This window comes from Argentina silus, assembly GCF_951799395.1.
Source record: "Argentina silus genome assembly, chromosome: 21".
Classification (NCBI taxonomy): Eukaryota; Metazoa; Chordata; class Actinopteri; order Argentiniformes; family Argentinidae; genus Argentina; species Argentina silus.
The window spans coordinates 2,314,583-2,332,082 of record NC_139675.1 but is presented as its reverse complement, the minus strand read 5'-3'; the positions used below and the strand labels follow the sequence as shown (position 1 = coordinate 2,332,082).

Below are 17,500 nucleotides of genomic sequence, written 5' to 3'. Positions count from 1 at the left end.
CTACATCCCCTGTCTCTTCCTTTGCCCTGAGACGTATTGTAGTGAAAATGCAAACATTTCTTAAACGGACGTTCTGTTTCGGTTCCAAAGCTTTAAACCTGTCGGAGAATTCCGGTTATTGTCAGAACTTGTCAAGCGTCTTTCACTGTCACTTATAGTTAGGCCAAGTTGTGTGTCACAGTCATGTTGACTGTGGGGGCTGTGGGGACGGCTGCGTTTTCGGAATTTGAAAGTGAATTGTTTACATAGCATCCAGAGATTGTTTGTGGCAGGGGGGAATGTTTAGCAGGGGTGGGGGGGTGCGGGGGGTGGTGGGGGGGGGGCACGCTTTTGACAGGAAGTTTATCTATCACGCATGCCTCCCGCTGCTCCACAGAAAGACCCCGGCAGATTACAGGGAGTCAAACGGACCCCAGCGAATGGACATGCGAACAGCCCCTCTGGGACCCCCCTGCCCTCCCATCCCCTCCGTCCTTATCGCCATTAAACCTAAACTGGAGGCGGATAAAACAATCATTATGACAATTAGAGGTGGCTCGAGCCCCGGCCTTGCGGAACCCCAGGAGCCCTATTGACTGATGTTGTGATGTTGTGATGTTGGGCTGTTGGCTGCTAGAAGGTTTCCCCGTCCGTCCTGCACCGTGGTTGGGGTCCGGGAGCACCAGGGGAGGGCCGAGGTGTTTACTCCCAGCATCAACAGGACATGGATGCCTTTATACAAGATAGAGGACCCAGAGACTCCAGGGACGTGGATGGGAGGAGGAGGAGGAGGAGAGGGATGGAGGGGGGTGGGGGGGGGGGGGGCAGATAACAGGTTTTATCATTAGCCCCCCCCCCCCCCGTCCACATGCTTTGATTGTAATGTTCTGTGTTTCCTCCTCTCCGAACTCCCCCCCCCGCCTCCCTCGGCCGATCCCCCCGGTGCCAATTAACCCGACCCGCTCGGAAACAATGCTGGGCTGAGGCGGGAGGCTCCCCACTGCACCGTGGGTGTTCCCTGAAACCCAATCTCCCCCTCTCCGCCTTCTGTCATTGTGTGTGTGTGGGTGTGTGTGTGTGTGTGTGTGTATGTGTGTGTGTGTGTGTGTGTGTGTGTGTGTGTGTGTGTGTGTGTGTGTGTGCGCGTGCGCGTGCGCGTGTGTGTAACGCACTTGCTGGCGTCCTCTTCCCGGTAGGAAGCCTGCTAATTCTGACATTCCCTGCCACCCTCAATCCCCCCCCACCCCCCCTCCTCCTCCTTGCTCACTCATCCTCTCCTCCATCCCACACACAGAGTCCGGTCACTCCTGTCTTCCTCAGACAACCTCTCATAGCTTCTAGTCCTCAGGCGGTGTGTCGTGAAGATGGCTACTATTGAGGTTTCCCAGGAGCCTGCTGATTGGGCGGAGGCTTGTGCCAGGCTGCGGTTCAGATGTGGTGAGGCGGCGGTAAGCCGTGCCGCACGTGGCGTGGAGTTACGATCCGGGGCGGGTTTTTTTTTACGACGCCCCGTGCCAGTTGTGTGGCGTGTTTACCACGTCTCAGCTCAGCGCCGATGTCTGATAGCGACGCCCGCTGCTACAAAGCCGCCCTGCTGTTAACAGAGGTGCCTAGTTAGTGAGTTGACTTGTTTTGGGTTTTCTTCAACACCAACCGCTTCCAGATGCTACGCTGCACTAGCGCACGTAGCCCACAGTACAGACTTCCACATAACACTCCTTGTGTTCTGTGGTGGCTGGCAATATGTGCGACCCCCCCCCACACACACACACACACACACCCCCACACACACAAAAAACTAAACGAGACAACGTTTCGCCTTTTATTAGATGAACGCTGACATGGCGCATGTGCGAGTGCTCGTGGAAACGCGGCGTGTTAGTCGCGCCAGCGATGGCAAAATAAAAGTGGTTCGGAATAAATGGAGACATCTGCGTCCTGCGAGCCCGGGCCGCAGTCAGCGCAGGGTTAACACTCCCCATGAAATGTATTAGGCCGTGTGTGCGTGGACGCGTGCGTGTGTGTGTGCGTGTGCGTGTGTGCGTGCGTGGGCGTGTGTGTGTGTGTGTGTGTGTGTGTGGGCGTGTGCATGTGTGGGCGTGCGTGTGTGTGTGTGTGTGTGTGCGTGTGTGGGCGTGTGTGTGTGTGTGTGTGTGTGTGTGTGTGTGTATGACTGGGACTATGGGCCTTCGGGCTTCGACAATAAAATATTTCATGGCGAAACAAATAGCTCACAGTGTGTTATTTTCACTGTCACACTGCACACACGCACACACACACACACACACACACACACACACACACAGCTGTTGGACTCCCTCAGCCAGAGGGGTAGTGGGGGGGGGCGGGGGGCGGGGGGGGGACGACTTGCTCTCATACTGTCTAGCGTAAGTACCCTGCCTTTGACAAATTAGCCTCTCCTCCTCTCTACTGTTGTCTGAGCTGAGCCGAGCTCAGGGGCCCCGTTCATGTTAATGTGTCTATTATCCAGTTAACGTAACAGCGAGAGGAGCTCACCACGGAACACGTTGACTGGAAGGAATTCCGGGTTGTTGGTCCCCCCCCGGTCGCCGTTGCCGTCACCGTCGCAGGACGGGATCCGGGTTATGGTCCGTGTGTGGTGGGACAACAGGAAATTGCGTTCCGTTACGGAATGTTTTTTTTTCTTCTAATTCTTGATTGTGGATGGGAGTGTTTTTGGTCTTGTTTTTGTCGCTGTCGCTTGTGAAAGTTGAGTGATCTCTGAACTCAACGCAAACCTTGTCATGGGATTAATGTGTGTTAACAGGTGGAGGAGGATGGTGGGGGGGGGGGTTTCTGGTTTTATTGTGCTGGGGAACAGGGGGGTTGAGGGTGGAGGAGGGTGGAGGATGGGGTGGGGTGGGGTGGGGGGCTGAATGAGTGTGAACATTTCAGATTGCCTTTGAGGTAAGGTCTCCATTGTTTTTCTCCAATCAGCTCTTGTGAAGGAATGTCTTTTTGTGGGGATTGCCTGAGCCAATAAGGATCAAAAGGTGCTGGGCAACAATGCGTGAGCCAAACCATGCATCATGGACCTGAAAGGCAGCTGCACGCCCGCTGGGAGGGGAAACGGTAGTCAGCAACATCAGCGCACCGTTCTCCTCCAGTCCACGCCCTGTGGAATGTCGCTGATATTCTGGCAAGAACCCCCCCCACCAATGCCTCCCCCCGACTGCACTTCCAGCTCACCACAGCCCAGCCCAACCCAGCCCAGCCCAGCCCAACCCATCCCAGCCCAACCCATCCCATCCCAACCGAGCCCAGCCCAGCCCAGCCCAGCCCAGCCTAACCCAACCCAGCCTAACCCAACCCAGCCCATCCCAACCCAGCCCAGCCCAGCCTAACCCAACCCAGCCTAACCCAACCCAGCCCATCCCAACCGAGCCCAGCCCAGCCCAGCCCAGCCTAACCCAACCCAGCCTAACCCAACCCAGCCCATCCCAGCCCAGCCCAGCTCAGCCCAAGTCACCCCCAGCCCAGTTCAGCCCAGTCCAGCCCAGCCCACCCCAGCCCAGTTCAGCCCAGCCCAGCCCAGCCCAGTCCAGCCCAGCCCAGCCCAGTCCAGCCCAGCCCAGCCCAGCCCAGCCCAGCCCAGCCTGCTTTCCCAACTCCCCACTGAATGCCGCCAAAAAGCCTGGTGTAGTCGACCCCCCCCACCCCCCCCCCCCCCCACCCCACACCCACTGGACTCTGGGAAAGAATAATGGCAGTCGTAAAAAAGGGGAGCCATTTGAGGAGAAAAGGAGGGAACTCGGTTCAAGTGGACGTGGCGAGGTGATTTGTGGAGGCCGACAGAGGTGGGGCCCGGGAGCGAGTACAATGACATCATCGGCAGCCATTGTCTCCCCCGCTAAGAGGCTGTGTTCTCCCATGACCACGGGGGGGGGGGGGGGGGGGGGAGGGGGTGGGAGGGTGGTGGGGCTTCTGGGAACAGATGAGAGAGAGAGAGAGAGAGAAAGAGCCTATGGCCCTGTTTGAATACTCTTAAACTTTCAAATGCTCCCCTGCGTCCTCCCTTGCTTGATGTAATCGCTGATCTAACATGATTCGACTGGTCCACTGCATTGCTTTCTCCAATCAAACAGGTCAGATCAGTGATTCTCTTCAAGAAAGGGAGGAAGGAAGGAAGGAAAGAAAGAAGATGCATTTTAGGGGTAGTCACACAGGGCCAATCCCTCTCCCCAGGCCTCGGCCCCACACAGTAAAACCTCAACCACTGAAACCTGACTTTGTTGAAGTTTCACAGAACACAACACTTTGCAAACGAGCTCTCATAATGAGCACATATTTGTCTATCAATTGGAGCAGCTACTTGGCCTGCCAACAATATCTCTGCTGCTGTAGCTTTGGCAGCAGTTTACCCCAGATCATCAATCTACAGGAGCTAGGTTGGAGTTTTTCAGTCTTCTCCTTAATCAGGGTTCACATTCAGTTGGAGGAGAAGAGGGGAGTTCTAGGGAGGGGAGGGGGGGGTTCTGCGTTTGTTTCTCGTAGCCTGGTACGATTAGCTCTGCTGTTCCGTAGGCCTGCTGCTGTTGCCAGCCGGCTAATATTTCAGCCCATTTACCGGCCCGGGCCTCGGTGTGTCATGGTGGTCCCCTCCGCCTCCGGATCAGATACGGCATAATTCCTTTGCTTCGGAATTCCTGTTTCTGACCCGCTCCTTCCTCTTGTGTTTATTTTTGGGATCCGGGTCGCCGCCGCCGCTTCCAAATCCGACATGTGGGTCAGGGATTTTAAGGTGAAGGTTGGGATTAGGACAAAGTCCTCCCAAACAAAGACCTTTTCCTGTTTTTGTTGTGCCGTGTTGGAACCGTGTTGGAACCGCTGTCCTCTCACTCCGCCGTGTCAACCTGCACCTCTCATTCTCCATCGTCATAACCCACACGGCTCCTTCTCACTCGGACAGCACAGAACTGACATTTATGGAGTTCCCATAAATTCGTTTGCGGAGAGGAACCTTGCCTTTTTTCAGTCGGGAGATTTATTTGTCAACTTTCACAACTTTAGGGCTTTACGGTCCGATTGAACGCACCCCAGTGTGTAATTACGCGCATCTCTGTTGGTTGGGTTATGGACGCTTCCATCGCATTCCTTTGTCAACAGTCATCCCCTCTGACGTCTGCATGTGGGTTGTGTCAGCGCTGTGTTTGACTGGAGCCTGGTCAGGAGCAGTCCAAACAGTACACTTTAACCAATTTATGATGTGTGTTCCTTGGCCTGTGTCATGGACTACACCTCTCTCTAATGCCTTCCAACAGCAGTGCAAACGCAGACCTCCTCTTTGCCGAATTCCTTTTTAAATATTTTGAGAGGGGATGCCTAAAGGTTGACGCATGCAGCTTTTGTATCGGCGGGCAGGCGTGATGGTGGCTGGCTGGACTCTGCCTGTGAGGCAGCGTTTCAATAAGGAATTCAATTGGTGTGTCGTCGCCGTCGTCCCCCCCCCGTCCCCCCTCCACCCCTCCTCATTGTCTCCACCGTGGTATTGGTTGTAGAAAGGAACTCAAGCTGTTTTGAATGAAAGAAGGGAAGGGAAAAAAAAGAAAAAAAAGAAAACAGAAAACGCCAAAAATGTACGGGGCCACATTTTAAACATTCTTAACACCTAAGCCTAGCATTCTGTTCATTCTTTTGTTAAAAGAGAGAGAGAGAGAGAGAGAGAGAAAGAAAGAAAGAAAGAGAGAGAGAGAGGGAGAGAAACAACAAAAAAAAGGGCTGACCTGATTGCCTTGCCTAGAGACTGAAACGCTATAGCTGCCTATTACAGCTAGATGATGGGAGGACCACCGGGGTAGTGACAACTGATGTAGCTGCCTCCGGGGTGAGACAAAGGTTTACGTTTTACACAAGCAATTTAGATGTTTTCTAAACATGTGGCCAGGACAGTGGGAGCTGGCAACTCTACTGTTGTTTAGGTTTTTCCTTTCTCTTTTTTTCCCTCATTTTGTCCCCACCTCCCTCTATCCTTAAATTTTGCATGCATTTTGGGGGAAGGGGGGAGGGAGGGATGGGGGTGGTGGGGAGGGAGGGATGGGATGGAGGGATGGGGGAGGAATGGGGGTGGGAGAGGGAGGGAGGGAGGGATGGGGGAGGAATGGGGGTGGGAGAGGGAGGGAGGGAGGGATGGGGGTGGTGGGGGGGGAGGGAGGGATGGAGGGATGGGGGAGGAATGGGGGTGGGAGAGGGAGGGAGGGAGGGGGGAGGAATGGGGATGGGAGAGGGAGGGAGGGAGGGGGGAGAAAGCAGGGGGACTGAAGGACTCTGCACTTTTGTGCTCTCTATGAACTGCGAGTGAGCTAATAAATTCTTTCAGCCACTCAGCGTAGCATTCACGGATATCCCCCAAAGATTACACACACAAATCACCGCACAATGGAGGCCGCCGGGAGGGCCTGGGCGTCGCGGGGGCCCCCGACCCCGAGGACAAGCACACATAACCAGGCCGGAGAGAGAGGGATGGGTGGGGGGGGTGGGGGGGTGGTGTTGGGGGTGGTGTTGGGGGTAGTGGGGGAGAAGCACTGCTGCCTGGAGTCAAATGTTTTATAATGGTTGGAAATGCAGTAGTCAAGGAGGAGGTGTTGGAGGTGGGAAGGAGAGGGGGTGTGTGTGTGGGGGGGGGGGAGGGGGGGGGGATACAGGGTATCTACAGAGACCTAGATAGAAAGAACGAGGGAGTGAGAGAGAGAGAGATAGAAAAAAGGAGAAAGAAGTGTATAGAATGAGGCTATGTGGGGGGTGATGGGCTTGGCTGGGGAGTGGTGTAGAGGGGGGGGGGGGGGGGGGGGCTGGGGGATAGATTGGCTTTGACTCTCAGCACAGCACACAGAAAGGGACATAATTAACTCCTGGGTCCTTTGTGTTTCTCCTCTGACTGCAGGGCGGGGATGAAAGGGGCCTGCTAAGCCTCGCATTCCACTCCAATTACAGGAAGAACGGAAAGCTCTACGTCTCCTACACCACCAACCAGGAGCGCTGGGCCATCGGGCCGCACGACCACATCCTCCGCGTGGTCGAGTACACCGTCTCCAGGTAACGGGGGGGCCGAAAGCCCACGCCATATAAAAACGACCCCTAACCGTTGACCGCTTACGGTCGAACCGATGAGAACGGAGAAAGGGGTTCGCGGTGCACGCGACCACAAGCGGTGGTCGAGTCGAGAGGGTCGACTCTGCGCGACCGCTGCCGAAACCGCCGTCGACCGCTTGCGGTCCAACCAATGGACAGCAGCGGAGACCGGGTGTAGGCCGGGGGGGGGGGGGGGGCGCACATAAGACACATTGTTTTGTCGTTCTCCCCCTCGAGATGAGCCAGAAGGAGAGGGGGACGAACATGATTTTTGATTTATCGTCGGTTTGGATCGCAGCCGGCGCCGCCTCAGCCTGCCAAGATCCCCGCCGAACGTGTTTACTGACAGTGACGGCTTTGCTTTTCATAGAAAAACGGAACGGCAGCGTATAATTATAACGCCGTCTCTTAATGACGACCGCCGCGCTGTTCCCTTCACGCTCCTCAGACGCTGCCGAGCGCCGTTGCGCAAGGCCCGCCGCCGCGACTAAGACAACAAACTAACGAGTTAAAAACGTTACGTTTTATTATCATAATCACCGTTGTGTGTGCTCAGTTTAAAGACTTAATTCTTCTAAAGGCAATTATGATCCTGGCGGCATCGTTTGAGTGTTGGGAGTCAAGGAATGACTCACGCTTTTGGTATTTGTAGCCGGTGTAAAATTGTCAATCTCTCTCTCTCTCTCTGTCTCTCTCTCTCTCTCTCTCTCTCTGGCGAAGCACTGTGAAAAATAATAGGAATCTCTCTCTGTCTAAATACCCTGCCCAAAATAACACACAATTCAACATTTTGTTGCTGTTAATTTAAAGCCAGATCTTCGCTCTGGACTTGGAAAGACGACGTGACATTTTTAGGCTCTGGTTACAAGCTTGAGATCCATCCCATTTGATCTCCTCCGATTCATCAAATATGGAGAAATTGTCTCCAGACAACAAAGTAATTAAAACACTATTCATGTTGGAGTTGGCTTGTTTTTACATGTCAGCATTTCTCCTGCAGTGGTATCAGTTTACTCCTCCAGATAATTGCATTTTACAGGTATTACGGAGACCTTAAAGGGCCAATCTGGGATTCGTACATCCATTTTTGGACTTTTAAATGGTTGAAACATAGCCATTGATTCTTGAAGAACATAACATATAAATGCCTCATGAGATTAATTCACCTGTTTTTCCCCCATCAGAACCCAAAATATAAGATAGAGTTTTACTCCATTATTCATATCAATGCAATGGTAAACAAACAGGATATATATAGCTTTAAACATGGTTCTCATGGATGGTCAGTCCTTACGTCCGCATCCCCGTCTATGAATTTGAGAGTGTTTACATTTCTCCACCCCCATCCCTCAGCTTTTCCCCCCAAAATAGTGTCAGGGTGACCACTTTGTTGTTGTTTGAATCCCAGATTGCTCCTTTAAAGACTCTACTGTTGATAATGTCCTGCATCCTTTCAGTCTCAAACGCGATACACCTCATATCTATGTGAGTCTGCCCCAATGGCTTCAGCATGTGGCCCTCCCTTGTATGTATAATTAAGGCCCTGAGTTTTTCCATGACCATGTGACCTGACCAGGAAAAACTCCCCAGCCCTATGTGTCTGATGAGACATGACAGCGTGTACTGTACAGTATCATTGTGACACGACAGCCTCTGACTGACAGTGCCCTCCGCCTCCCCCCCCCACCCCAGGAAGAACCCCAACCAGGTGGACACTAGGACCATGCGGGTGCTGATGGAGGTGGCGGAGCTGCACAGGAAGCACCTGGGGGGCCAGCTGCTGTTCGGACCCGACGGCCTGCTCCACATCGTCCTTGGCGACGGCATGATCACGCTGGACGACATGGAGGAGATGGACGGCCTCAGGTAGAGACCAGGGGTCACAGGGTCACGGGGCGATGGTGTCATGACCAGTGTGGAGGCAAAGATGTGGGGGTTTGCAGTGTTTCTGTGGCTGCAGTTTAGGCCTCACCTGTCTCTGTCTGTTCCCCTTATTCAACGGAGGTCTTATAGGATCGTTCTTGAAGTACTTTCTACCATTCAGTTCTGTCCTAACCAATTGGCTTTGTGTGTGTGTGTGTGTGTGTGTGTGTGTGTGTGTGTGTGTGTGCGCGTGTGTGTGTGTGTGTGTGTGTGTGTGTGTTCACAGTGACTTCACAGGGTCAGTTCTGAGGGTAGACGTGGACACAGACTCCTGCTCAGCACCCTACTCCATACCCAGGAACAACCCCTACTTCAACAGCACCAATCAGCCGCCGGAAATCTTCGCCCACGGCCTGCATGACCCAGGCAGGTGAGTGAAAGGGTACATGGGATACTTGTACAGCACCACAATGCCAAAGACCCCATTCGAGTGTCCGTCCCAGACATGGGAACCACTGTTGTGTCACTGTCAGTCACTACCCAGTTCACTGACTCCAGATGGCAGGAGCTCTGCCCTAGATTGATTCTAGGATATGTGCTAGAACCGTTTCATCCACCCTGTGTCTGTGTTTTACATGTAAGCTACAATGACTGATTGACAACGCCCTTTGCATGATGTCACTGTGAAAGACAGGAGGACACGCCTCCCAACGCAATCAAATGCATCATAGTTAACACCCAAGGGTCACATAGGGTCAAGTCAACACACAGTGTCATGCTGTAGCTGGCGTTCCTGTTTTTTCCGACGTATCCATCCCTGTCTCTCCCCAGGTGTGCCGTGGACCGGCTCCACATGGACACCAACGGGAGCCTCCTAATCCTGTGTACCGACGCCAGCGGGAAGAACTCCTCAGCCGGCAGGATACTAGAGATCACGAAGGGGAAAGACTACGGTGAGCTCCCACTCTCCCAGGCTTCGTATAACAACGCTGGTTTAGATCTTCCAGAGATCTGGAATGCATTTGCGATACATTAATGTTGCCGGTTATGATTCTGACCTTCCCTTTATGGCCTGTTCTCTGCTTGGGAAAATTGGGTGGAATCTCACGGAATTCTTCTGTAAATTACCCTTTTGGATAACCTTTTTATTGTCCCTGTGTCTTTCTACGAAAGGAATATAAAAAATAAAGAAAAAATTTCCGTCTTGGAGTAATTCAGGGATATTGACGATTCTTTCATGTTGTGTCTACCCCCCCTGTACTAACCCTAACCCTAACCCTTGAGACCTCTTCACCCCCACTTCCCCCCCGTACTAACCCTAACCCCAACCCTTGAGACCTCTTCACCCCCACTTCCCCCCCGTACTAACCCTAACCCCAACCCTTGAGACCTCTTCACCCCCACTTCCCCCCCGTACTAACCCTAACCCCAACCCTTGAGACCTCTTCACCCCCACTTCCCCCCCGTACTAACCCTAACCCCAACCCTTGAGACCTCTTCACCCCCACTTCCCCCCCGTACTAACCCTAACCCCAACCCTTGAGACCTCTTCACCCCCACTTCCCCCCCGTACTAACCCTAACCCCAACCCTTGAGACCTCTTCACCCCCACTTCCCCCCCTGTACAAGTTCTCTCCTGTTAATAATAATAATAAAAAAATAATAATGCTAAAAATAAAAAATCTGCCTTCTGGCATTACGACTGCCAATGGCCCCTGGTGTGAGCATTGATTACTTTGTCTTATGATGACTGTTGGACAGACGATTCACTTACTTCAACAAATGTATTTGTTAGTCGCTTTGGATAAAGGCGTCTGCTAAATGCCATAAATGTAAAATGTAAATGTAATGTAAATGTAAATGTTGTGAGAATATGGTGTTTGGTGTATGTCCAGCTAGTTGTCTCCAATAGCACACAGTGTATCAATCTGGGAGAAGGAATGGAGGGCTGGGAGGGCTTATTGTGATCAGCAAAGATTCTTCCCCGCCTGTCGTTGCCAGGGGAATGTGCGTTTGTGACCATGAATATGATTTACAGCTGTCAGCAACAATGAATATCTCCATGATGGGATTGTATTGTAAAAAAAGCAGCCGTGAGGACCCCGGCTCATTTCTCAATGGAGCACGTCGAGAAAGTATAATCGATGCCAGAAGTTTCGAGCTAAAACTATTTTTTTTATTTTTTTTGGTCACACAAAAGAAGAAATGATTGCTTTTGTTTGGTTTGAATTACGTGGAGCTGTTTGTTTTCGCCACACAATGAGTGCTGGTTACACCACGCCACAAAATAACTCCCCCTCCCTCCCTCCCCATTGGACTCTTCTCTACCAGACTGACCACTGATTGGGCCAAATTACCCCAGACCCGGCCCGATTATACTATTGTGATGGCGAAGGGGGAGTTTATTACCGTCTTGATTACAACAAGGCTTAGGACTCCTCACGTTATATTGTCCATTCCCAAGACGACATTTAACATTCATGTTTTCCAGAAAAAAAAACTTGTAGCTGCCTCAACCTTTTGCACTTTGGTTGTAACACAAACTTCATACGTTCGGTTCCTAATGAAGAAATATCGCCGCAGTGGGAGTCGTCAGCAAAAGGGGAGGCCAACCCCCACATTGCCTTTGGATTAATCCAGTTTGGATTTAGATTTAGTGTTTTTAACAAGGCAAAGAAAGTCTTCCGCCTTCCACTGTGTGCTAATGCACTCCTGACAGACTGCAGTAAATGTGGATATCCGTCTTTTATTCCAACACAAACAGAGAAAACAGGGCTCATTATAACGGGCATGAATCACGCCAGGGTCCTATAGAGAAAGTCGTTAGGCTTGAAGTCACGGTGCCAAGCTTGGCACTAGATAGCAGACTTCATATTGCAGAGAGACGTTTAACCAAGTGAAACTGAGCGTTTGGTCCCCGTCTCATAGCAAGCCCTGTTGTCTGAAAAGATAACATGCTTGTGGGGCATTAAAGTGATAGTTACCGTTGGCCATAGTTATGAAAAGGGGTGCATTCGTTTTGGGGCGCATTTTGGGTACGTCCATTTTGGACGCAGAAAGCCTTAAAGCTGTCATTGTAGGTCAGCCAATGTGGTTTACTGCACCGTACCATTCCAGATACCATTTACCATGGCCGCGGTTGAAGTTTCAATACCTCATAGGGGAAGGTTTGTCGATGAAGGATCAGGAGCGGAAAGTCTAAAACGTACACAAAGTACAGCTTTGCTAACACATGACGCTGACCTACTGTGTGTGTGTGTGTGTGCGTGTGCGTGTGCGTGTGCGTGTGCGTGTGCGTGTGCGTGTGCGTGTGTGTGTGTGTGTGTGTGCGCGTGTGTGTCTTCTACAGAGAACGAACCATCCATCTTCGACCTGCAGACCAGTGGAGGAGCGGCCCCTGTGGGAGGTTTCTTCTACAGAGGCTGTCAGTCCAGACGGCTTCACGGCAGTTACATCTTCGGAGATAAGAACGGGTAAGTGTTACACAACATGTACACACACACACACACACACACACACACACACACAGTCCTTGGCCCAAACGCCAGGAGAGGAAGTATTAACAGAGACGTGCTTTCTGTGCGAGCGCGCCCAGTTCGCCTCTCTGCGTCTCGAGTGTTACACAACACATACGGCCCGACCGCGCTCGATGATCTCACCCCTGTCTTGTCTAAAGAACAAGTTCAAGACCAGTGTGACATTGTTGTATTGTGAAACGCCGTGATTTATCTCCGCATGTGTTGATGAGAGCCTCTCGATTAAACACGAGGCTGAGGCGAGTCTAAATCAACCGCTTGCCGTTTGATAGCTCCGTCTGTTGTTGACTCTTTTTAAGCAAACACAATCAGACGTGTTTGTAACCCGTCCTTCGCGTTGGCGAGCCGCATAACTCTTCGTCAGTCTTTGTCGTCTGTCCCGCGTCTCGGGCCCTTGCCAACATAAACCCGGCGTTCCATCGACGTGGGGGAGTTGGGGTGGGGGGGGGGGGGGGGGGGACATCACTATTCCGTTACCATCCGTACTGCCGTCCAGCTCCTCCAGTGGAAATGGATGTTAGGTTTCCTGCCCTCTGCGCTGCGCCCTTGGCTATTGGCCCCTTGTTGTTCACACATTTGGTGGAGTTTGTAATCCATCTTCCCTTCCCTGATGTCAAACCTCCACTCTTGTGTAAACAAAGGAAATAAATAGTGTGGAGGGGGCGGGGGAGGTGGGGGAGGCGGGAGGGGAGGGGGGAGGGCGCCGCTATCAAGAGATGGCGTCGGATGTGGAAAAAGGAGAGGGAGGATATTCTGCCTCATTTCAGTTTTGTGGCACGCTGTTGTGAAAGGGCAAGGAGGGGGTGGGGGGGGTTGCGGGGGGGGGAGTTTTGGCCAGGCGTTTGTTTTGAAACCAAAACCGTTGAGTAAACAACATCATAGTATCGGAACGCAAGGTTGGTCAATTTGCCATGGCCTGGATCATCACCCCCCCCCCCCCCCCCCCCACACACACACACACACACACTTTCTGACTGTTGATTGATTAACAGTTTGGTTATGCTGTTTCTGTTTGTCAGTGACCTACACTCCCCGAAGAAGGCGCGTGAGTGAACTTTAACCTTTAGCTACTGTACATCGTATGTGTTTCTGGAACTAAGTGTCGGATTGCTATTTGTTTTCCAGGAATCTGCGTATCCTCCAGAAGGCTTCTGGGTCAGCGGGGGAGGCGGGGGCCGGGGTGGAGGGGCAGTGGCAGGAGAAGGCCCTGTGCATGGGCAGCAGTAGCACCTGCGGCTCAGCGCTGGTGGGACACATCCTGGGCTTTGGCGAGGATGAACTGGGTCAGTAGATCAGCTGGTACAGGCTGGAGATAAGATGTATACTTTGGCTTCATTTACATGTATATACAGTATCTCTGTATGTTTTATCTGTTCATCTGCCGATCTGTTTTCTGTCTGTGCGTTTCTCTCTCTCTCTCTCTCTCTCTCTCTCCTTGTCTCTCTCTCTCTCTCTCTCTCTCTCTCTCTCTATCTCTCATTTCTGAGTGAAAGCTTGCATCAACAAAGCATGTGGATTAAGAGTGTTGTCTGAATGATGAGCCATCCTGAAGTCTTGTGTTTACCCAAAATGACAGACGTCAAAACTCTGAAAAACTCTCGTTTAGAATAATTGAGCATTGTATATGGAACAATGGTAACATGTATTTACACAGAACATCCCTAGAGTGGGACTTGCAACATTTTCCACTTGGTTGGGGTTAGCAAGAGGACTGAACCATTTGACATTGACTGGAGGGGGGGGGTGGGGCGGGGGGGGAGGGACGGAGGGAGGGAGGGTGGGAGGGTATCTCTTCCGAATCTGAAACGAGACGGAGCCGTTTTGGAAAAACACTGCGTCTCAAATTCAAGGCGTCAACGAAGTGAGACACGCCGGCGAACGCCAACGTAGGTCACGGGGAAACCAATCGCCTTCTCCCACACGCGACACGCACCCTTCCTCCGTGGCACATTCCAACAGGATATTAAACCCTCTCTGCTTCCTGTTGGATTAAGGCAAGTCATTTCCATAAGACAGCATCGCGCCTCAAAGGCCTCATTGAGTCGTCACGTGTCCTGACCACCTACGCGGTGTTGACGTGGGCGGGAGGTCGTAGGTCGATGTTGTGTTATTGTTTACCTGCCTCGGCCGTGCGAGGTGAGGTGAGGTGAGGTGAGGTGAGGTGAGGTGAGGTGGGTGAGGTGAGGTGAGGTGAGGTGAGGTATGCTGCTTAGGCAGACCAACTGAACTGAAATGACCTCACACACACACACACACACACACACACAATCTCACACACACACACACACACGCACACACAATCTCACACACACACACACACACACACACACACTCACACACACACACACACACACACACACACACACACACACACACACACACACACAATCTCACACACACACACACGCACACACAATCTCACACACACACACACACACACACACACACACACACACACACACGCACACACAATCTCACACACACACACACACTCCAAAAATGACTCAATGTGAGCTCATGTTTTGCTAAACAAAACGTACACATGATCCGTATTCCCGTACAAGGACGTACACAGGGTTAACTTGTTGAGCTTGGCGGGTCTCGGGGCTGGGGTGGGTTATGGGGTTATTTGAAGATTTTTGCGTGCATTTGTTTGTGATTTGGAAGCGGTGGAGGATGGTGGAGGGCTTGGCGCGTTGCCCATTGACACATGTTTATCATTTGTCCTCTGACGGGACCGTGTTGCGGGCGCGCTCCTCATTAAATTATCCGCCTGGTTCCAGTCATGAGTGTTCAATTGTCCCGTGAAACCCTCGTCAAGTCCCATGGCAAGTGCAGCACCGGGGTGTTGTGGTTGGGACCCCCCTATCTACAGATGAAGTCTACATCCTAGCCACCAGATGTGGCAAGTGAACTACGTTTCCCATCTAACCCCTCTCTCCCACAGGTGAGGCGTACATCCTGGCCACCAGTAAAAGCATGGCCCAGTCAAACAGCGGGAAGCTCTACAAGCTGGTGGATCCTAAAAGGTACAATGACTGTGATACTCTGTGTGTGTGTGTGTGTGTGTGTGTGTGTGTGTGTGTGTGTGTGTGTGTGTGTGTGTGTGTGTGTGTGTGCAACCCTCTTACACCTACACATAATGGAATACTGTCCGTGGAGTCTCAGAACTGACTCTATGGAATCAGAACATCATCCGTCCTCCCTCCTCCGTCATCCGCACCGGGCCCATCCGCACATCCCTCCTCCTCCTCCTCCTCCTCCTCCTCCTCCTCCTCCTCCTCCCTCCCTTCCTCATCCCTCCTCCTCCTCCTCCTCCTCCTCCTCCTCCTCCCTCCCTTCACCTCCCGCCTGCATTACCCACACCAGGCCCTCATCCCTCCTCCTCCTCCTCCTCCCTCCTCCTCCCTCCCTTCCTCATCCCTCCTCCTCCTCCCTCCTCCTCCTCCCTCCCTTCACCTCCCGCCTGCATCACCCACACCAGGCCCTCATCCCCTTAACAAATCATCACACAACTGCTGCGTGCCCTAGGCCAACACAAACCCCGGGCCCCCCTGTAATTGGAGAGTAAGCGTACCATTTCCTAATGTTAGTGTAACGTGTTCCTAACACCAACACACGGCCCGCAGACGGCGATGGCTCGCCGCTGCGCCGCCGAGGACGGTTACCGCGGCGATACCGCCGGGGGTATTTTCGGAGCGCTTGACAGCGCGGCTTAAACAGTCCGGGGGGGCACCTGTCGACAGCCGCTTAGAGCTCGGAGGGGAATGTTTTCTCAGTGGTGGTGGTGGGGGGGGGGGGGGTACCGGGACGTACCGGCTCGCTCGTTGTGTGAGTCGGAGATCGGTCGGTTGGTTTTAGAGTCGGGAAGAAGTGAAGAAATTCAAATGTTTTTGAATTGATGAATATGAGTTGGAGCGCACGGAGATGAATGTTGAGATGGAGATGTGACTGCTGCTATGGAATGCTGCCAATCATTTGTGTGTGTGTGTGCGTGTGTGTGTGAGTGTGCATACGTATGTGTGTGTGTGTGTGTGTGTGTGCGTGCGTGCGCGTGCATGTGCGTGTGTGTGTGTGCGTCCTAATTCCTAACATGTGTTTGACACTATTAAAAATCATTTTTCGATAATGACGGATCTTTAAACTTTACGCTTTGTCCCAGGCCAAATACATGTGAAAAACATTTCCTCACTGAATACCAGGAAATATGTACATGGGGGTGTACGAACTCCCACCCGACCGCTGCCAACCTATGAGAGATGTGTAGGCTTTGAACGACACTGATATATTGTCCCAACAATAAGAACTTACATTGAACACAACCAGATTCCCTCACTCTCTAATTCAAACCAATCGCTCATTAAAAAGAAAAAAACGTCTTTTTCACTCTAAACCTCCCACAACTCAAGGCCTGTCCCCCTGTCAGCACGCTTGGATGGCAGGGAGAAAACACACATCCTCATGGCAGGTTAAGTCATTCAGCTCCAGTCAGGCAGGTGGGGCATCTCAAAACATTTCACATGGGGCTTACAGTGGGGAGCCAGGAAGGGTCCTGGACGGGCCCGAAATAATAACGCTGGCCTATGCCAGTCCTCGTTTCTTGGATTGGTGTGTGTGCGTGCGTGTGTGTGTGTGTGTGCATGCGTGTGTATGTGTGTCTGTGTGTGTGTGTCTGTGTGCGTGTACGTGTGCGTGCGTGTGTGTGTGTGTGTGCGTGTGTCACAATAGAAATGGATCCCTAGGCTAATTACTCCTAGGTGATGACAGTGCCACCCAAGTTCTTAACACAATTAATGACTCGGCAGATGTTTCTGTGGGCCCCCTCACTGCTCTCTTTTTATTTATGTTTTCTGGCACGGCCGCATTTCTCTTCCCAAAGAAGAACAATTCTTTCCAGCACCACCGCGATCTATTGGGCTGCTTGTTTAGTCTGAGGGCCCTGTGGTGTTGGAGTCCAGCTCTTTACACACAGCCTTCGTTATTAGTATCTCGTTACAGGGAGGAGGGGGGGGGGGAGGAGGAGGAGGAGGAGG

The 17,500-nt window shown here is 52.2% G+C and overlaps 1 protein-coding gene across 1 annotated transcript in view; it reads left to right on the top strand.

Moving 5' to 3' along the window:
• hhip (hedgehog interacting protein) overlaps window positions 1-17,500 on the top strand; it is a gene marked incomplete at both ends in the record, with an annotated part of 36,405 nt that overhangs the window by 15,732 nt on the left and 3,173 nt on the right. Inside the window, 7 exon segments of the mRNA XM_083692698.1 lie at window positions 6,881-7,032; window positions 8,761-8,934; window positions 9,218-9,361; window positions 9,763-9,884; window positions 12,281-12,404; window positions 13,593-13,750; window positions 15,415-15,496. Coding sequence (XP_083548824.1) covers window positions 6,881-7,032; window positions 8,761-8,934; window positions 9,218-9,361; window positions 9,763-9,884; window positions 12,281-12,404; window positions 13,593-13,750; window positions 15,415-15,496 — 956 coding nt within the window.